The 22374-nt window shown below is 43.2% G+C and overlaps 1 protein-coding gene across 1 annotated transcript in view; it reads left to right on the forward strand.

The window, feature by feature from the left end:
- Positions 1 to 22374, forward strand: part of FLT3 (fms related receptor tyrosine kinase 3) — a 67462-nt gene that overhangs the window by 21208 nt on the left and 23880 nt on the right. The window contains exons 4-9 of the mRNA XM_042254857.2: positions 3656 to 3771; positions 8681 to 8810; positions 11973 to 12100; positions 12763 to 12902; positions 13000 to 13153; positions 14405 to 14573. Coding sequence (XP_042110791.1) covers positions 3656 to 3771; positions 8681 to 8810; positions 11973 to 12100; positions 12763 to 12902; positions 13000 to 13153; positions 14405 to 14573 — 837 coding nt within the window. The remainder of the gene's footprint in view (positions 1 to 3655; positions 3772 to 8680; positions 8811 to 11972; positions 12101 to 12762; positions 12903 to 12999; positions 13154 to 14404; positions 14574 to 22374) is intronic.

Genomic DNA, 22374 nt, shown 5'->3' on the forward strand with positions numbered 1-22374 from the left:
GGAACCAGGGCGGCAATGTGTAACCACAAGGATTTTTGAAGGAATACTTTCTTCCCATTAAAAAAAAAAGACATTCTTGCTTCATTTGGAGTTTCTTTTCAAACTGCTGTAGACGTCCATTGTAACTCTTATCTCCAGTGAAATAAAGTGAACCAAAAAATTAGTTAAGTCATGGATTCATGACATTTTGTAGCAGTCAAAATGCACAGGGTAAACAACACAAAAAGTGAGTCCTAATGTAAACTACGGACTTAAGTTAATATCAGTATTGGTTCATCATTTGTAGCAAATACACCACATGTATGCAAGATGTTAGTAACAGGAAAACTTGGGGGTGGTGGGGCGGATGGGGAAGGATGTGTTCAGGATCTCTGTGTTTATGCTGTTTTCCCATAAATGTAAAATTGTACTAAAAAATAAAGTCTATTAATTTAAAAAGTTATATAGACATATATGGTATATTTAGGGCCTAAAACAGAGAAGGTGACGGCACCCCACTCCAGTACTCTTGCCTGGAAAATCCCATGGACGGAGGAGCCTGGTAGGCTGCAGTCCATGGGGTCGTGAAGAGTCAGACACGACTGAGCGACTTCCCTTTCACTTTTCACTTTCATGCATTGGAGGAGGAAATGGCAACCCACTCCAGTGTTCTTGCCTGGAGAATCCCAGGGACAGGGGAGCCTGGTGGGCTGCCGTCTATGGGATCACACAGAGTCGGACACTACTGAAGTGACTTAGCAGCGGCAGCAGCAGGGCGTAAGAAGGGCTTCCCAGGTTGTGCTAGTGGTAAAGAATCCACCTGCCAATGCAGGAGATATAGGAGATGCAGGTTCTATCCCTGGGTTGGAAAGATCCCTTGGAGGAGGAAATGGCAACCCACTCCAGTATTCTTCCCTGGGAAATCCCATGGACAGAGGAAGCTGGTAGGCCATAGTCCATGGGGTTGGACATGACTGAGATTCTGAGCAGCCAGGGCCTAAGAACGCAGTGATAGCTGACAAAATGTAAAACAAATAGTGAAAAGGATTTTAAAGGTGGCTGTTTTCAAAAAATTTTATTTAGGTATTTTAGTTTTGGCTCCACTGGATCTTCATGGCTATGTGTGGACTTTCTCTAGTTGCAGCGAGTGGGGGCTTCTTTCTCACTGTAGTGCAAGGGCCTCTCATTGCGGTGGCTTCTCTTGCTGGATCACACAGGCTCTAGAGTGCAGGCTCAGTAGTTGTGGAGCATGGGCTTGGTTGCCTCACAGGATGTAGATTCTTCCCAGGCCAGGGATCAAACCCAAATCCCCTGCATCGGCAGGCAAAGTATAAACCACTGGACCATCAGGGAATTCCAACGGCTTTTGTTTTCATTTGTCTTAAAGATAAAAAATTAGAAAATTTCTCTTCCATTCTGGTTAAAGTAGCAAGGAGCTGACTAGTTAAAGTAGTGAGAAGCTTCTTTCTGGGAATTGTTTACCTGTTTTGTTTTCCAGTATGATGAGCAGAATTGCAATGTGTGATATCATGAAACATTAGAAATTGACCTCTGTGTGGCGAGCATTGGTGTCAGGATCCAGAAACACGTCTTAGATTGACAGCAAAGCCCTGACTCTAACCCTGTGCTGACTGCAGCCCCCTGCTGTCCATGACCAGGGAGGGTAGGAAGCAGGTGGCACGGGCCATTTGAATGCCCACTTACTAATTCTACAATGCTTTATTCTCTAATTCTTGGGTTGTTCTGGCATCCCCAAACTAGCAGAGGCATTGTCTTTCTAGAAGCAATGCGGAAAACGGCCCCTCAATGACTCAAAGAGGGCTCCATGCCACCTACCTGGGACACGGGAGAACACCCATGATTGGCTTGTACCAAGGATTCGAATTTGTTTGTACAAGGTCAGACCAACATTGAAGTAGTTTTCAGGCCAGTAGCTATAATTCTGAAGTCTGGTTCTAAACCTTAGAGCACATTCATTTTCCTTTCCTCTTTTGAGGCCATATTACTCACTTCTCTTTTTTTGCTTACGTTTACCTTGGGGTTAAAGCAAAGCACTCTGTTATTAAGAATTTTGCCTTAAAGAAATGTTCCAATAATTTCACTAAAATCTAATACCACATGATGTTATCACTCTGTATGCTAGAAAGCATGTACATGATCATTTTTTCCATACACCACAGAATTCCAGTAAAACAAAATGAAATCTCTTCTTAGAGACTAATATATATACATATATATTATATGTATATAGGTATATAGATATATAGATATGCATATATAAAATGCCACAACAGCTCTTGGAGTGAGACCAAAAAGAAAAATAAAAAAATTAGGGTTCTTTTTACTCTGCTGAAAGAGTGCCTTTTTTTGTTGTAGGTCAGGCAGCCAAAGTCATAGGTCTTTTGTGGGTTAGTTAACCTAGTACCAAGACATTTTTAGCAACTTCTCCATAGCAAAGAGTTACAGAAATTAAGGGCTTCCCAGGTGGTACAGTGGTAAAGAATCGGCCTGCCAATACAGGAGACACAAGAGACACGGGTTCGATCCCTGGGTTGGGAAGATCCCCTGGAGAAGGCAATGGCAACCCACTCCAGTATTCTTGCCGGGAGAATCCCATGGACAGAGGAGCCTGGTGGGCTACAGTCCATGGGGTTACAAAGAGTCAAGACACAACTGAGCACACGTGCACACACACACACACACTCACACAGAAATTAAATCCGCTCTTAGACTCAGATCTGATAACCATCTCAGAGTTTTGTATGAGATCCCCAAGAGTTCACACATGATACTAGGAATGTGAAGAGTTCAGAGAAAGAAAGCACGTCAAAACACCTGCATGAGCAAAAAATACATATTTGTCGTTGTTTGGTCGCTAAGTCGTGTCCGACTCTTTATGACCCTATAGACTGCAGCCCTCCAGGCTCCTCCGCCCATGGGATTCTTCAGGCAAGAATACTGGAGTGGGTTGCCATGCCCTCCTCCAGGGGATCTTCCTGACCCAGGGATTGAACCGACATCTCTTACATCCTCTGCATTGGCCTGCAGGTTCTTCACCACTAGTGCCCCCTGGGAAACGAAGGCCCCTAGCCAGACTGATCTTTACCAAGTATCTGAAGATTTAGAAATACTCACATTGAGACATCTCTCTCCTTGTATCCATGTGATGTATCAGTGTGATTATTATCTCATAGGAAAATGCTTTGTGTCTGATTTTACTTGAATTCTTCCCCCTGGAGGGATAGGGCACAAAACGAACTATTCTTAGTCTCAGCACATCTTGCTTGTTCCGTCATGTGATTCTGCAAACGGGGCACCAAGGCATGTGACCAGGTGGCTGGCAGACAAGCCTTCGGAGGATGCTTTGTAGTTGGCAGGAATGCTGCCCTGATACCAAGGAAGGCATCCCACCAAGTCTATGTGGTTTTGGCAGGAGTTTTTCCTCCAAGGGGCTTGGGTAGCATGAGGTGAAGGCACTCACTCCGCAGGGAGGGACCGGATCAAGGTCAAGGTCAAACTAACAAGGCCCAAGCTGGGTGTCGGGCACAGGACAGGAGCTTTGTTCTCCACGGAGATGAACCAGAGCTGCCCAACTGCCTTCTGACTCACTGTGAAATTTGATGGTTTTTGTTTCACACGTTTTCCAGATTAACCAGTTCTCTTTCTTGTGTTTCAGAGGAGTTTTTTCCATGGTCATTTTGAAAATGACAGAAACCCAAGCTGGAGAATACCGACTTTTGATTCAGAGTGCAGCTACCAATTACACAGTATTGTTTACAGTGAGTATAAGAAGTAAGTGCCATTTGCTCCTAGGTTTTCTCAATATTCTAAAGGGGTGGTTGGAATCTAAGAGCTCTTACCAGGTGCCCCAGACAGTTTAACCAGGTTTCCCTAGACATCTGGCTGAATTAATTGAACTCAGTTCAACCTCCCCCATCACCTATTGAGACTCTGCTGTGACCCACAGACTGAGAGTGAGCGCTCTTCAGAACCTCTATTTTAGGGCTGCCCATTTTTTTCGCCGGACGGATGGATGACAGGGAAGAAGTGGAAAGCATTTTGACCTTAGAGTCAGAAGACCCGAGTCCTTATTCTGGATCTGATGTGACTGCTTTGGGCAGGTCACGGCATCTTCTCTGAGCCTCAGTGTTCTGATCTGTAAAATGGGGTTACACAGACATATCTCACAGGATTGCATGAGCTTAGGCAATGAGAATGTCTGTGTCTGCTCTGTCCAGCAAGATAGCCACTGGCCACAGGTGGCTGGTGAACATTTGAAATATAGCCAGTGTGACTGGGCATCAAAGTTGTCACTTTATTTAATCTTAATCAATTGAAAGTTGACTTTAATAACCATACGAAGCTGGCGGCTGCTGTGTTCATTGCAATGCTCCCATTGCTATGCGGACCATCAGGAGCAAGGCAGAGGTTCTCACCCGGGGTGTTGGGGGGCCGGGGGAGGATGGGGACACAGCTGTGCTGTTGGCAAAACCACCTCTGGCATGTCTTCTGGCTTCTCCTTCTCTCCACCAAGTTCTGCCAGGCCTCGAGGTTGTGCAGACACAGCCTTGTAACCCTCCCAACTGCTTTACCCCGCACGACAAACGGGGACTAGAGTGGTGCGTTCACATGGATCCCGCTGCCTTTAGGGGCCAGGGCAGCACTCCAGAAACTCTGGTTCATCCACTGTAAATCAGGCTCCCTGGCTGCACTTTGGTGTGACTTGCAGGCAGCATGTGCAGTGCCTGTGCGTCCCGGCCCATAGCAGTGCAGGGCTCAACGACCAGAGGCTGAGCTTGGCCAGGTCTGCACTCCCAGCCTCCCTGCCCTGGGTCTTGCAGTCAGAGCTGCAAACAGCAGAGCCATTTAGATTCCCACAAGGCTCATCTGATCGGGGCTGGGGACACGGTGTTAGGCTCCAAAGTCAGCCTGTCAGGCAAAAGCCAGGCAAAGTCAAAATCAGTCAACATTTGTTTTGAAAAGCCCGCCAATTACTCTGATATGTAAAGAACCAGAGCCCTAGAAGGTCAAAAGTCAAGAGGTACCTCTCATTGCTCTTTGATTTCAGTCTTGTTCCTGACCCCTCCCTAGTCCTGCACTCCACTCTGTGAGACAGGAAGCCCTCAGGTTGGAAGAGAATGAGAGATTTTTTTTGCTATTTCTTTCCCTCAGTTTTTTGCCAAGTGTTGAATTTGTATAAAGTAAATATGCGTCTGCTGTCTTTATTATACTTAGGGCAACTTTTTTTTTAACTGAAGATTTACAATGCACAAATGAAAGGAAAAAGATTTACAATATAAAAATAGCACAACAATCATTCAAGTAAGTTGCAACTGTTTTTAACGGTGCTGCTGGGTGGTGGGATTCAAAAAAAATCAGGTGGGTTAGACTTGGCAGCAGTCAACATGAAAAAGAGGAAAGGGTTTAGCGAACCACAAGCTCAGTATTAACCAACAGTATGTTATGGTTGCTAAAAAAGGAAATCAGAACCTTGGCAGCATTCGCAAAAATGTAATGTCTGGGTTAAGAAAATTCGTGGAAAATTATTATTTACAGTTCTACATTTTTGCAGATGAGCATTGACAAAACAGAGCCGCCAGGATAGTGAAGATCTTGGAATTCCTTAAGTTAGGAGAAGCTAAGGGAATTAAGAATGTTTAGCAAAGAAAAGGAAATATTTTGAGGAAAGCAGAAGATTGATTGCAGTGTAACGTAAAGGAAATTCTTCTGATGTGAGTCAGGAAACCTGGGCTAACTAGTTAAAAACATCTTCGATGGCAGTGGTCTTCCTTACCCTCAGGATGATTTTAAATATTGGAAAGGTTTTCCCATGGAAGCAAAGCTTCACTTAAAAAAAAAAAAAAATTGCTCTAGAGGGTAGACTTGGGACCACTGGTCAGAAGCTACAGGAAGAGACAGTAAAAACTATGATACAATGGGAAAAGATGTTTGCAATTCACATAATCAACAAAGATTGAACAGTCATAATAGGTAAAGAACTTCTATAAATCAATAAGAAAAAAACTAGCAGAAAAGTAAAAGACGTGAGTAGATATTTCACTATATAGTAAACATATTAAATTAATAGCTGAGACATGCAAATTAAGACCACAATGAAAGGCTTCCCTGGTGGCTCAGTGGATAAGAATCCACTAGCCGAGGCATGAGACATAGGTTTGGTCCCTGATCCGAGACAATGCCACATGTCTTGGAGCAGCTAAGCCTGTGTACCGCAACTAGTGAGTCTATGCCCTAGAGCTGAGGAGCCACAGCAACTGGAGCCTGTAGGTTCCAGAGCCCGTGCTCAGCAACAAGAGACGCCAGGGCAAGGAGAAGCCCACATACCGCGACTGGACAGAGGGCCCCGCTCGCTGAAACTAGAGAAAAGCCTGCTCAGCAACCAAGATCCAGCACGGCCAAAAATAAATAATAAAATAAATAAATTTTAAATTATCTTTAAAAAGACCACAATGAGATATGATTTTATACCCACCGGATGGTTGGAAACAAATCGTCATTATGCGTGGATCCACACCGTAGGGATCAGAAGTTGCACTCCGAGGTCTATTGTTAAAGGAGTGTACACACCTGCCTTGGTAGAAATGCACAGGATGTTCATAGCACCGCTGTTGGTGATTCAAACTACAAGGAACACCCAAATGTCCCCTACAAGGACATGGAACAGTAGACTGTGAGATATCCACCAGTGGAACACAGGTAGTGGTAGCAAGGTGAATGAAGCATCAGTTCAGTTCAGTTCAGTCACTCAGTCGTGTCTGATTCTGTGACCCCATGGATTGCAGCACGCCAGACCTCCTGTCCATCACGAACTTCTGGAGCCTACTCAAACTCATGTCCATTGAGTCTGTGATGCCATCCAGCCATCTCATCCTCTGTCTTCCCCTTCTCCTCCCGTCTTCAGTTTTTCCCAGCATCAGGGTCTTTTCAAATGAGTCAATTCTTCGCATCAGGTGGCCAAAGTATTGGAGTTTCAGCTTCAGCATCAGTCCTTCCAATGAACACTCAGGACTGATCTCCTTTAGGATGGACTGGTTGGATCTCCTTGCAGTCCAAGGGACGCTCAAGAGTCTTCTCCAACACCACAGTTCGAAAGCATCAATTCTTCGGCGCTCAGCTTTCTTTATAGTCCAACTTTCACATCCATACATGACTACTGGAAAAACCAAAGCTTTGACTAGATGGACCTTTGTTGGCAAAGTAATGTCTCTGCTTTTGAATATGCTATCTAGGTTGGTCATAGCTTTTCTTCCAAGGAGCAAGCATCTTTGAATTTCATGGTTGCAGTCACCATCTGCAGTGATTTTGGAGCCCCCCAAAATAAAGTCTGTCACTGTTTCCACTGTTTCCCCATCCATTTGTCATGAAGTGATGGGACCAGATTCCATGATCATAGTTTTCTGAATGTTGAGTTTTAAGCCAACTTTTTCACTCTCCTCTTTCCCTTTCATCAAGAGTTTTGAGTTAAGCGTAGCTACATGAATGCAAAACCATGGATGAGTCTCTAAAATAAGGTTGGATAAATAACTGAAATTGTGAAGGACTGCATATTGAGTGATTGCACGTGTTTGAAACCCAGAAACAAGCAAACAAACCAATATATTGTTTGGGGCCATCCATTTATGTGACACAGACATTTTTTAAAGTTTGAGAATGACAAACACAAAATTCAGGATAAAGTTAACCTAGGGTCGAGACATGGAGAGAAACACAAAAGTAGATTCAAAGGTATTTATGATTATTCCAGTTATTAAGTAGAGCATGGGTCCATGGATCTTCATTTTCATTTATTTTGCTTCAAAATTTACGCTTTGTATATCTTTGGTGTATATATATTCATATATATATAAAGTATTATAGTATTTTAAAAGAATTGATTATAAGGGAGAAGATTGAAATTTAGCGTTCTTTAAAAAAAAAAAGGTTCCAAACTGGAAGGATCTACTCTGGGAGGTCATGAACTCCTGTCGCTAAGGGTTCCAAGCAGAAGTAAAGATGATATGATAAGCACCGTGGGGAGGGGGAGGGGAAGATTGAAGGAAGGAGGAGGGGGGAGGTTCAATGTGATTAAGAGGCTAAAATAAACCTCTTAATTCTGTTTCAATTCTATCTTCGTTTGACTATACTTCTGCCTAGTTCTAGATAAAATTGTGGGCAGAAAGTGTTAGTTGCTCAGTCGTGTCCGACTCTTTGCAACCCCATGGACTGTAGCCCTCCAGGTTCCTCTGTCCATGGGGATTCTCCAGGCAAGAATACTGGAGTGGGTTGCCATGCCCTTCTCCATGTGGGCGGAAAGCTGAGCCTCAAAGCTAGATAAGTATGTGTTATAAACTTTATGTTATTTCTGCTCTTCTTTTTCCCATGCATATTGATATTTTTTTTTTACCTGGCTTCCCTCCACTAAACTTTAGTTGTCTTTGGATTCATGAAATAGCCAAAGACATTAGCTAAGAGAATAAATGCCAGTCAGCATTTCAGCCTGAGTTGAGTTTAATATATTGGTGAGGAGGGGCTATGTTATTGTATATATTTGGAGTGAAGTGGAAGATACTGCTAGAGTATAAGAGATTAACTTTTCTTGATGTAGAATTCTTCTTTTGAGGAGACTAAGTAATTATTTTTTTAATGGTTTTCATATGAAACATTTTTAATATTAAAACATGAATAATTTATAATGCTTTAGATACACTGCTTTACACATTAAGAAAACCTTACTTTAGAAAAATGGAAAATCAGGACGCCTTGGTCTGCATCTCAGAGAGTGTTCCAGAACCGACGGTGGAATGGGTGTTCTGCGATTCACAGAGTGACAGGTATGATGTGAGAACGGCTCTCGTGACTTTCTCTAATATAGTTGACATCATACTGTATGTACAAGTTATCACCATGTTAACAAGAAACATGGCCTTTTGAAGCGTGATTGGTGTGGACTTCCCAGGGGGAAAGGGGGGGGCGTGTCTTAGTGAGGGGGCCTTTGGAGCCCCTCCTTGATCATGTCACTGACCTGTAGGACGCTCCCTGCATATCACAGGACATGAATAAGCGCCCTTTAAGTTACAGGGTTACTGACTCTCTAACTTAAAGTTACAGGGTTATTGACTCTGTTGGGGGAAAAAGAAAGGTCCAGGGCTTCCCTGGTGGCTCAGTAGTAAAGAGCCGTCTGCCAATGCGAAAGAAACGTGTTCGATCCCTGATCAAGCACCTAAGCCCAGGCGCCACAACATTGAACCTGTGCTCTAGAGCTTGGGCGCCGCAACTACTGAGCCCACGTGCAGCGACCGGCAGAAGCCCGCATGCCCTAGAACCCGTGCTCCGCAACAAGAGAAGCCACCGCAATGAGAAGCTGGGGTACCCTAACTAGAGAGTAGCCCCCACTCTCCACAACTACAGAGAACACCCACACAGCAGCACAGATCCAGCACAGCCAAATAAATAAAGTCATAAATGGTGGTTTAACTGTTGTTGGTTTTTTTTTTAAAGAAAAGGTCCAGACTTTTGAATTTTTTTACTCTTTACTTTTACCTTATTTGGCTGCACTGGGTCTTAGCCGCAGCACTCAGGACCTAGTTCCCTGACCAGGGAAGGATCCCTGGCCCCCTGCATTCGGATGCATGGAGTCTTAGTCGCTGGGCCCCCAGGGAAGTCCCAGGTCCAGGTTTTAGTGAATAATCCCCTATAGGTAAAAAAATCCCCTGTGAATGAATGTTTAATTTGTGCTTATTCCATGTATTCTGGAAGAGCAGATATGATTGTTTGAAGATGTAGAATCTGCCTGGGTCTGAACCCTTCTGTGCTTATACCTGTGTGGCCTTGAATGAGTTACTTAACCCCTTCCCACCTCATTAGAATCATGGGGCTGGTAGTGGTCTGTACCTTGTACGATCACTCTGATGAGGAAATGAATCGGTACACGTGAAACGCACAGAACAATGCCTGGTAGATACTAAGTACCTTATAAATGTGTTATACCTAAGTGTTCACAAAGTAAGGATTCATGCTGTTTGAACTAATTAAAATGTACTAAACAACTTTAATTGAAAAATGGGACCAAAGAGAAGGAGAAAAAAAAAAATCAGGTTGCCAAATGAGAAAACTGGGATCCCACATTTTGAAGGAAAAAGAGATTACCTATAGATATAAATGTGTGAACAGGGAAGAAAAAGATCAGAAAGCTACACACAGCAAAATAGTAACAGTTGGTCATCTCATGGTGGTAGGAATATGGGCAAATTAAAATTCTTTTCTTTGGGTTTCTCTGGATTTTCCAAAATTTCTATAATAAGCAATTATTGTCATCTTAAAGATTAATTATTATTGGGACTTCCCTGACAGTCCAGTGGTTTAGACTCTGATCTTCCAATGCAGGGTACTCAGGTTACATCCTGGTCAGGGGTCTAAGATTTCCCTTACCACTTGGCCAAAAACAAACAAAAATTATTATTATTGTAATTTAAAAAGAATTATTGTTGTCATTTTTAAAACTCAAGGAATAACGTGTAAACAATTTATGTGACTGAAGTGATAAAGAGGAGAAAAGTGACTATACACAGAAGCTGTATATAGTCTGTGTATAGTCACAGAAAGCTGTGACTATTCCAAAAGCTGTACCTGCTTTGGGAAAGGTGATAGTTAGGGAGGTGGGAGAGGGCAGGGAGAAGTCCCTCAAGTCCCCATGCGTGTGTGCTAAGTTGCTTCAGTCGTGACTCTTTGAGACCCCATGGACTGTAGCCCGACAGGCTCCTCTGTCCTTGGGGATTCTCCAGGCAAGGATACTGGAGTGGGTTCCCGTGCCCTCCAGGGGATTTTATCAAACCTGAGTCACCTGCGCTGCAGGCAGATTCTTTAGCATTGAGCCACCAGGGAAGCCCAAATCCCCAGGTGGGGCTGGCTCCTCTCAGGTGACACCACCCTCTCCTCTGTGAGCTGCGGGGACCCTGGGCACTTCTGCAACCCTGGCCTCTCTCCCTCTCACTGCTTGTCCTCTTCAGAGCTTCAAAGACCCTACACCTTGTTGCTGTATTAGAACCTAATTGTGCTTTTCCTTTTTTCCACTTTCTTCCCCACCCCTTTTCTGTCTTTTCTCAATTCTTCCATTCATTTTCTCTGTTTGACAACAACCAAGAGGTCACCAGACACAAAATCTTTTTTAAAATAAATTTTTATTGTAGTATAGTTGCGTTACCGTGTTGTATTAGTTTCTAGTGAGCAGCAAAATGAATCTGACCTACATGTACAAGTACCCCCTCACTTCTGGATTTCCTCGCCGTTCAGGTCACCTCAGAGCATTTAAGTCGAGCTCCCTGAGCTATACAATATGTTCTCGTTTGTTGTTGTTGAGTTGCTAAGTTGTGTTCAACTCTTTTGGGACCCCATGGACTGTAGCCCGCCCGGCTCCTCTGTCCATGGGATTTCCCGGGCAAGAATACTGGAGTGGGTTGCCATTCCCTTTTCCAGGGGATCTTCCCGAGCCAGGGACTGAACCCTTGTCTCCTGCATTTTCAGGCGGATTCTTTACCTCTGAGCCACCACCCTGGACTGTCAGGGAAGCCCGTGTTCTCATTAGTTATCTGTTTTATACATGCTCTTACCTGTTTTACACATGCTGTTTTCTATTTTATACATACTACCGACAGTGAGTGTATATATGTCAATCCCAGTTTTCCAGTTCCTCCCGCCCTTTTCCCCTTTAGTATCCATACTTTTCTCAAAACCTTTTGAACTCTTTTATTATGTGATTCCTTCCAGCGTTATTCTAATTAGGTGAAGGTGATGAATAACTAACTAGTTCCCTTAAGAATTCCGTGGGTGGTGCGGGCACCTTCAGTATGAATTGGTTTGCCTTGTGACCTGCTCCTATCTTTATTTTCTTATCAGGCTCTTAAACTCTACAACCTTTTATCTGGTTCTTCTCCTGAATACTCGCTTGTCATTTTAAAAGGTGTTTAAGTCAACTGACATTTCTTTTTTAATTGCAGCTGTAAAGGAGAGAGTCCAGCTGTCGTCACGAAGGAGGAGAGCGTCCTCCATGAGTTATTTGGAACAGATATCAGGTGCTGTGCAAGAAATGAGCTGGGCAGGGAATGTACCAAGCTCTTCACTATAGGTAAGACCGTCATATCGTGTCCATTTTCTGTGACTGTTCCTTGGAGACAGTCTGGGACTAATCATCACCCCTTAGGTCCTCACTCAATTTCAAAAATGCTATAGTTCCTTCAGGCCATTTTCAGTATAATATTATGGATTCTTTCTGTGCTCATTTCTTCATAAGAGACTACTTAATCTCTGAAAGATCCTTTTATTGTGGATAGTTTGTAATATTTAAGATGCCATTAAAATCTTTTTTAAAAATTTATTTATTTTATTTTTTGGCTGTGCTGGGTCTTTGTTGATGCACAGGCTTTTCTCTAGTTGCGGCAAATGGGGGGCTACTCTCTAGTTGGGGTGCACGGACCTCTCATTGTGGTAGCTTCTCTTGTTACGTAGCACGGGCTCCAGGGCGTGTGGGCTTCAGTAGTTGCTGCACATGGGCTTAGTAGTTGCGACTCCCAGGCTTTAGAGCAGAAGCTCAGCAGTTGTGACCCATGGACTTAGTTGCTCCATGGCACGTGGGATCTTCCTGTGTCTCAGGCAGATTCTTTACCACTGAGCCCTCAGGGAAGCCCTGAGATACCATTAAAGCCTTTATTCTGCAGAATGTTCAGGATATATTGTGTGGGGCAGGGGGGAATCACTTTTCTTCTTACCCGGGATTTTTTCATCTTCTAGATCTAAACCAGACTCCTCAGACCACACCGCCACAATTATTTCTTAAAGTAGGGGAACCTTTATGGATAAGGTGCAAAGCCATTCACGTAAACCATGGATTCGGGCTCAGCTGGGAATTAGAGAATAAAGCACTGGAAGAGGTGAGAGGATGAGCTTGTATTCTGAAATGCAGAAAAATGAACCAAGTATCCAGGTGGAAATCACTCCATTCAAACTCTGTTTTATATTAAAATCTAGGGCAGCTACTTTGAGATGAGTACCTATTCCACAAACAGAACTATGATACGGATTCTGTTTGCTTTTGTATCATCAGTGGGAAGAAATGACACTGGCTATTACACTTGTTCCTCTTCAGAGCATCCCAGTAAATCAGCTTTGGTCACCATCCTAGGTAATGCAGCTGCGCACATAATCTGTACTCGCGTTTTTATTTGTTTTAGTGTGGAGTGTAAGGGAGGTGCTGCAAATTCTGCTTTCAGTATAAGGTTAGTATCAAAAAGATGAGAGAGAAATTGAATTAGGATAGCTTTGTGAAATCAATACAAGCTGCCCCCTCCCTTCCTTTTCCGGTTAAACGAGCCTGAGCCTGCTTGAATGCCACTCTTTTTGCACTCATCACATTGTAATGTGACCCTCTGTTTGTGGATTTTTGTCTTCCAATAGGCTGGAAGGTTCCTAAGGACAGGAATAATTCCTTCTATCCTTGTAGTCCCAGACGTGGCTGAGAGCCAGACGCAGAATGCACCATTAATAAGCACTTGTTCTAAGAACTACCTGAGAACTGCCCCTCAAGGGCAGAGAGCAGTGGCTGAGAAAACCCAACAAATACTTTTTGGTCACTTGGTTGTGTCCAACTCTTTTGGGACCCCATGGATTGTAGTCTGCCAGGCTCTTCTGTCCAGGAGATTCTCCAGGCAAGACTACTGGAGTGGGCAGCCACTTCCTTTTCCAGGGGATATTCCTGACCCAGGGATTGAACCTGTGTCTCCTGCATTGGCAGGTGGATTCTTTACCACTGAACCTTGAAGAAATGGAAATTTGGGTGGGCTGTGTAGGATCTGACAATAACCCTGCTGTAAGTAATCTCAGAGACAGCAATAAATTTTTTTTAAAAAAGTGATCTCTGAGGAGGTGGCAGCCTTTAGCCACCTACTTTGAAAATGCTGAGAAATAAAAAGATTCTCTTATCAAACTAACAAGGAAGTATTCCCCAGGGAAACCTTGTGAGTATCACTGGCTAGACTGTTCTTTTATTTGTGCCCTGAGATTATTTTATGTAGGGTAAGTCACGAGGAGGCCCTTCTGACTGAGGGATTGTAGGTGGGTCCCTCTGTGTCCATGGTTCACCAGGTCTGGGGGAGTCCTCCAACCCCTTGAAGTTGTATGCAAAATCAATAGATGTCTTTATACATTTCTCTGGGAAGAGCATAGATTATTCACATCTAATTCTGAGCGGAATCAGAAGGTGATGTGCTCAGGCTTCTAACTGGGACAGGACTCATGTGTTTCTTGTTGGGCTATCAAATCTCAGTTTTCTTGCTTAAAACTGATGAATAAAAATTTATCTTCTCAATATATTTCCATATGAATCTCATTATCTAATTTAGAAATGCATTCTTTTTTTTTTTTTTTTTTTTTACAGAAAAGGGATTTATAAACGTTTCCAAATCAAATGAAGATTATGAAATTGACCAGTATGAAGAGTTTTGTTTTTCTGTCAGGTTTAAAGCATACCCACAAATCAGATGTACGTGGACCTTCTCTCGAAAATCATTTCCTTGTGAGCAAAGTGGTCTGGATGATGGGTACAGGTGAGTCCAAGAGGCATCGTCATTCTTGGCCAGACCCTTCTGGTTACCCTGGAGTTAAAGTGCTATCATGCTGATGTAGAAGGCAAGCAAAGCAGCGGACTTGAGGGCACAATGACAACTCTTTAATCAGTTCAAAGAGTGCAACCTACTCACGAAAAACAGAAAGAACCATTATCAGTTTGAGTGCGGCATTTTCTGAGTCACCGATAGTTACTTCCTATTTGAGGCTATGTGCTACTGGTACACCAAGTCTCTCTCAGCCCCTTGGCAGACGGCTGAGGAAGTAAAACCCCTGAAAAACCGAAAACGCTACCTATAGGTATATTGATTTGAGTTTTCAAAAAACAAACACAGATGTAGCCCAAGGATAAATGCTGAAGGAAAATCTCATTTTCCTGAGGGTTTGTCCAACTGCACTCAAGTTTCTCTTAGGGGAGAAATTCTTCAGTCCCTCTTTGGAAAACAAAAATCAGCATGTTTTTGATTGATAGTTGAAGGATAGTTAATTTGCAGTGTTATGTTAGTTTCAGGTGTACAGCACAGTGATTCATTTATACACATTTTTTGCTGTTGTGTAGTCGCTATAGTCATGTCTGACTCTTTTGCAACCCATAGACTGTAACCTGCCAGGCTCCTCTGCCCATGGGATTCTCCAGGCAAGAATACTGGAGTGGGTTGCCGTTTCCTTCTCCAGGGGCTCTTGCCGACCCAGGGACTAAACCTGAGTCTCCTTCATTAGTAGGCTGATTCTTTGCCGCTGGGAAGCCACCAGGGAAGCCTCTTACACATACATATATCTTCTCTTTCAGCTTCTCTCCCCTTATAGATTATCACAAGGTATTGGGTGCAGTTCCCCGTGCCATACAGTAGGTCTTGTTGTTAACCTAGTTTACATATAGTAGTGGGTATATGTTAATCTCAAACTCCGAATTTATCTCTCTTTCTCCCTCAAAAAAACGGCTCTTCCTTGTATATCCTATGGGCTCTGATGTTTCTTATCTCTTAAAACTAATCCCTGGTAACAATGGTTTCAGGATAGACTATGAGCTGAGAGGCACCTGTCCTGTCTTAAGCGAGTCAATGGGCTTATGGTAAACCACTGATTCTCAACGTGAGTCCTTAAACCAACTGTATAGTAATCATCTGGATGGATATTAAAACGTGGATTCCTTGCTCCCATTTCAGACACGATGAACCAAAATTGGGGCGCTATGCCCCAAGGCTACATTTTTCAAAAGAATACTGCACAGTTGATTCTTGGTCCAATTTTTATCACAATATACTGATTCTGCAGTGGTTTTCACCATCGAAATATATTTTTCTTGGCATTACAGCTGACTTGCAGGACACTTGGAGCACAGCTGAACGTTGTTTCAAGGTGCCATGTCAGGGCTTGGATTAATCTCCTTTGCTAGTTGCTAGCTATTGAGTTTAGATGCTGAAAGTTCAGTCACAAGAGAAACTATGGTCAGAAGTTGGTTCTCTGGGGTGCACCTGTTTCCTTTGCTCTTTAATAAATACACTTGAGTAATCGCAGAGGCATATTGCATCCAGAGTCCATGTGTTTAATGAGAACCTCTGGTGAGTCCTGTCACAGGTCTGGTCCTGGACTGTGCAGTCCGGATCTATCCACGCGTGGCTGTTGAGAGCTTGACATTTGGTGCCAGTGGGGATGCACTGTGACTGTAACATGCACAGCAGGTTTTTAGGACTTAGTATGAGAAATAGGCTGTGAGATATCTCAAAAATTTTTATCTTGATTATATGTTAAGATGCTAGTATTTTAGATATATTAAGTTCAATAAATCTATCATTACTGTTTACTCCTTTTCACTTTTTTAGGTAGCTAACTGGAAACTTTAAAATTATGCATGTGGCTTGCATTATATTCCTGTTGGATGGTACAGGTCTAGGAGATGAGTCAGAGCTAAGCTCTTTTCATCTTTTTAAAAAGTGTTTTGTTTATTTAATTTTGGTTGTGCTGGGTCTTTGTTGCTGGGCACCGGCTTTCTCTAGTTGCAGAGAGTGGTGGCTACTCTTGGTTGAGATGCTCAGGCTTCCTACTGAGGTGGTGTCTCTTGTTGAAGAGCCGTGGGCTCTAGGGCATGCCGGATCAGTTGTCTCACGGCATGTGGAATCTTTCCCAGACCAGGGATTGAACCCATGTCCCCTTCATTGGCAGGAGGATTCTTAACCACTAGACCACCAGGGAAATTCAAGCTCTTTTCATCTTGATTCTTCTCTGTTTCCTGATAACCATGCTATTCCATACCCCAAAGTGATTTGTAGCTGATCCTTGTTTGCTTTTTTATTTTTTAAAAATAACTTTTGGTTTAGAAGTCAGTTAATTTTTAAAATATTTTACTTATTTCTTTATTCAGCTGTGCCAGGTGTTAGTTGAGGCATGTTCCATGACCAGGGATTGAACCCAGGCCCCCTGCATTGGAGTCTTAGCCGCTGGACTACCAGGAAATTCCCTTATGTGCGTTTTAAAAAGCACTCTGTAATTCAGAGTTTGTATGGAACTGTCTATCCTCTCTTGCCCAAACCTCCTAATGTTCAAAGCATTCATTTTTAAAGTAATTAAGAAGGCAGCCTTTGGATGGACTCACAGTCCCCTAACTCAGGGCTTCTCAACAGCAGACTGTTGACATCCTGGGCTCGGTAATTCTCCACTCAGGGTGCTGGGGGCGGTGGTGGTGGCGTCTTTCTTCTGTGTGGTAGGATATTCTGCCGAGTCCCAGGTCTCCTCCCCATGGATGTCAGTAGCACCACTAACCCCACTTGTGACAGCCTAAAATATCTGTGGACATTGCTGGATGTCCCCTGGTGAGAAAAAGTTCCTGTGGTTGAGAACCACTGCCTTGGAGGGGGGCGTCACCCCATTGTCATACACCCTTATTCTCAACCATCAAACTTCTGAAATTAGAAGGCAGAGGGCCAGTCGTCCTGCTAGTTGAGTTGACTACTCGTGTTTAGGGTGTCCGTGCAGTCCCTTTCCCTCTTCTTTGTGTTGTCACCCGGTGTCAGAGAAGCTCTTAGTTCTACAGATTCTCTTGCAACCTTGATTCAAAGAGACAGATGATCAGTTCAGTTTAGTTCAACAAATATTCCTTTAATACCTTCTCAGTGGGCTCAATGCCTTCAGGGGCTACAGGTGTGAACAAGGTGATGTCTCCCCCTCAACTCCCTCAAGTTATGCAGGCTCATTTAAGTGCCAGGGGCCACCTGGGAGGTTGTTGCTATTTGTGCTGGTGACACCTGGCACCATTCTTAAGATCTGACAGACTCACTGATTAGAGGACCGTGTCTCTGATATATATGGGTCTTGGGCCAATCTAGTTCATCTGGTTTCATTCCATGATCAAAGCCTGCATCCCTGACCCCAAGTAGTTGTCTTTAAGAGGCAGCTAAATGGATAAATTAGGGAAGATCCTGATGCCTAGGGTGATTGTACCTCTCACCCCTAGTTACCGGGTGATACAGTTAGCCTCTTGGGTGTTGAATCGCTGTTGATAGGCACTGCCATTTTCCTGTCTTTTTAGAAAGGCGTTGTACAATGCCTTGTGCTATTGTACAAGGCAACAGCTATTTAGTAAATAGTCAACAGCCATTTAGTAAATGAATGAATTCATCATCACCTCCCAGAAATCAACTCAAAATGTGCACTCACCACTGCACTTAACACTCAGTATTTATTTTATTTAAAAAGTTCTTGAAGAGCTACAATATTAATTGATGAAAATGATTCAGTGAGTGTGATGGCCCACTTGATTCATAATGCCAGGTGACACACAGCCTCCTTCATCATGAAAAAGACACTCAAAATATTGAATAAAAGATGAATGACCAAAAAAATTGAACACAAGTGCTCTCAGTATCTTCTGCTCTGTGCATGAGGCTCTGTGTTGTCATTGGGGGTGCAGACTAAATTCTGAGTTCTTTTCCATTGTTTATTCTAAAACATTCCCAATTTACTAGTGAACTCAGGGGATAATAGAGTCAGCATCCTTTACCCACCACTCAGTTTCAACTATTTAGTCAAACAATTTTGTTGATGAAGTACAGAATTTTCATCATGTGGCAGGAGAGGACTTTAGAAGCAAAGTGCCACCAGTTTTTCTGTGTAACCGAAAGGTCTCGTAATAACAGTACTCCTGAAAAAGCTTTGGTGTGGTCGTGTGTGTGCCAGAAATCGAGCAGCTTCCCCCACCTTCACAGCTTCGTTTCTCCAATTTACTTCCTCAAATATTGCACAGAGTTTATTAGGGTTTGCCTTTATGTTTACGTTTTATGAAATTGTAACTTTCCAGCAGCCCTGATAACCAGGTCTTGGGAAAAGGTTCTAGGATATTTCATCTGTTCGTTTGCTTAATTTCCTATCTCTGTAGACTTATAAACAAATCTGCCTTAGCTTTTCCTAATTTCTTAGTTAAACACACACATACACACACACACACACACAAAACAACTTATTAGGATGTTATAATTATTTAAATAGTCTCTTCTGAGAGACTCTCCTTAGGCATGCCAGATTCCTGTATTTTCTTTTTTCCTGAAATATATAATTTTCCAATTCTACCAGTCTGAGTTCTGCCCACCACAGGCATTAACAGTGCTTCCTGGTACCGGCGGTATGGTAGAGTGTGGGTTCTGAGTGATGAGCCACGGTCCTTCTCGGGACAAACAGAAAAGCCAGCTCTCAAGTCAATAAATGATATGTGATTGCAGGACTGCATTGAGCTTCTTTGGAAGGACTGTTTTGGTTCCCTGAAGGAGATGAGCCCTGAGTGTAACAAACACAAGGAGAAGATGTTTGCTTGTAGTGAACAGTGGGAATTTCCAAATCCTGCCCACTCAGTTGTAAGGTACTGACCAGGTCATGAAGCCTCACCGAGAACAAAAGAAACTTCTTTGAGCCCTTGCGATGTGCCAGTGTGTAAAGTCCTTAATACAGATCATCTCATTTGATCCTCATCATTCCATTTTATGAAATATGGAAACAGGTTATGTTACTTACCCCAGACCTGGGGCAAAGTCAGTCCCTTTCATGCACTCTTATTTTCTGAAATTGCCTTACAAAGAAAAAAGATCTAACACCCGCAATTCCACCACCAGGGCTTATATTTCAGACTTTGTCTATGTAACTGCCATGATAGAAACAGAAGTATAGGTTTTTGTATAAACATGAAATTAATTGTGCCATTTGTCACCCCATTTTCCCCTTTAAAATATCATCTCTTGCTGTGTTAATAAGTGTATTATTATTTACATGATCACTTTTATGGCTACATGGTATTCCACTTTTCGGAAGATTTTATTTTGTCTAACTCCTTGATGGGCATTTACTTAAGTTTTTTTTTTTTTTTTAATTTGCATCTTTGTTTTAATGTGACTTTCTGACAAGGTATACCCCAGAGTAAAGCTTCTAAATGTCTTTTTTATTCAGAATGATTCCCAGACTTAATAAGCCTCATAGTAATGATGATCTAACTCATTTATCATGTTTACTATGTGCTAGGCACAATCATTGGAGAAAGAAATGGTAACCCACTCTAGTATTCTTGCCTGGAAAATCCCACGGACAGAGGAGCCTGGTGGACTACAGTCCATGAGGTCGTAAAGAGGCAGACACAACTTAGCGACTGAACAACAACTAGACACTATTATAAGCAGTTTATGGAAAACTGCTTTAATGAAAATGTAACAAAAACTACTCTAACAACCATATAAGGTAGATACTATCTTCACTTTGCAGATAAGGAAATCAGAACAGAGAGTTTCAATGACTCGTCCAAGGTCACACCGCTGGATGATAGCGGTGGGCATTAGTCTCTCAGTCATGCCCGACTCTTTGTGACCCCGTGGATTAGAGGCCACCAGCCTCCTCTGTCCATGGGATTTTCCAGGCAAGAATACTGGAGTGGGGTTTTCATTCCCTTCTCCAGAGGATCTTCCCAACCCAGGGATGGAACCTGGGTCTCCCGCACTGCAGGCGGATCCTTTACTGGCTGAGCCACCGGGGAAGTCCGGGAGATAGCAGAGTCAAAGCCTGTGTTTGTAACCATCACTCTGGTACTGCCTCTGGACACCAGTTCATTTCAAATGTTCAAGATTCTCACACCCAGCGTGTGAGAGAACAAACATACAGGTGTGCGATTTCCTCCTTTTGAAATGTGCCATGCTTCACTCTTGGGGATTTTTCTTGATTTAAAATGTTTTGAAATTTTTCTTTTATTATATTTTGGCCATGAGGCATGTGTCATCTTAGGTTCCCCACCCAGGGATCGAACCCACGCCCCCTGCATTGGAAGCGTGGAGTTTTCACCACTGGACTGCTAGGGAAGTGCCCACTATTGGGTTTTTAATGGTTATATTTCCCCAGGATTCTGGGCTACCCTGAAATAAAATAAAAGCAAGCTTAGTATTATGTAGAGTGACATAAAATCAGCAGCACCTCTCCCACCCCTGTGTCTGACCCTGGACAGAAACGTGTGGACCGGGTTCAATTTCAGCCAGACTGTGCCCACTCCACACCCCACCGTCTGAGTGGGCAAGGTCTCCTGATGGGGCCTCCCAGTGCCACGAAGAGTCCCTCAGTCTTGCCAGCCCCCGACTCTCCGGTTTCAGAAGCTCTCAGCTTCCCCAATTTGCCCTTTATTATTCCCTATCCTCCGGTTTGTCTTTCATCATCCCTTGCTCTTTGAACAAAGCCTTCTTTCTAGTGAAATTACTCCCTGCGCTGCTGGAAATACCTGTGCCTTCTCAAGTCCTCCCCTCTGGCCGCTAAATGAAAACTGAAAATCACCTGCATTTTGCTCGTAACAGAGGAGAAATCCCTTCTCATTTGTACTGAGAATACATCTTAGTCACCAAAGGTGTTTCACTGTGAACTCGTTTCCTGATCTCCCATCTCCTGCCTGCTGGCCATTTTCAGAAAAGTCCCAGGGAAAGAGGAAGTTTTGAAACTCCCTGGTCCTAACTGGTTAGTCCTCCTGGAGTTTCCAGGGGAGGGTCAGCACTGCAGTCGTTGCCCTTGAAGGGGTCAACTGCCATAAATAGGACAAGTGGACAAGTGGTTGAGGAGGACTTGAATATGCAGGGTTTTTTTGTCCGGGCTGTTTCTATGACCAGTTTCCTACCTGGAAGAGCGAGAACGTTTCAGATCCTATCTCATCTATCCATGGCAAATCAGGCTCCATTCAGACAGCACAAGAGACTTAGGAGGGAAACTGTTCAAAAAAAGATTTCTGGGACTTCCCTGGCAGTCCAGTAGTTAAGACTCTGCACTTCCAATGTTTGATCCCTGGTCGGGGAACTAGGATCCCACATGCCAAATGGTGCAGCTAAAAAAAAAATAAAACCAATGCAGTCTCCACTTAAAAAAAAAAAAAAAAGACAAACCAGATTGCTTTGGTCTACGCAATTATCGATTGTTGTATTGGTCATTTCTTTATCAAATTGAATGATGCTTTTAGCATGGTCCCTGGCCAGCCAGACTGGCTTTTCTTTTAATCTCTTGTTCCTTTGCAGAGTCTTTGGCTGTTGTCCAGTGAGAATTACATTTTCCCTTGTGGACGCTCACATCTTTCTCTTCTCGGACCACTTAAACCCTGCCTTCGTAAAGTCTGGGAGTTGCATGTAGTGTTGCTTACTTTTCTCCCTAAAGTTACAATTTGCCTTTCCCTCCATCTTTCTGTCATTTTCCACTGCAGCAACCATTTCCTTCTTGTTGTCCCGAAGTAGGTCAAGATAAGAAAGTCCCCTTTCTGCCTCTTCAGCCTTCTTATTAACGAGGCAA

The sequence above is a fragment of the Ovis aries genome, chromosome 10 (genome assembly GCF_016772045.2).
Source record: "Ovis aries strain OAR_USU_Benz2616 breed Rambouillet chromosome 10, ARS-UI_Ramb_v3.0, whole genome shotgun sequence".
In the NCBI taxonomy this organism is placed as follows: Eukaryota; Metazoa; Chordata; class Mammalia; order Artiodactyla; family Bovidae; genus Ovis; species Ovis aries.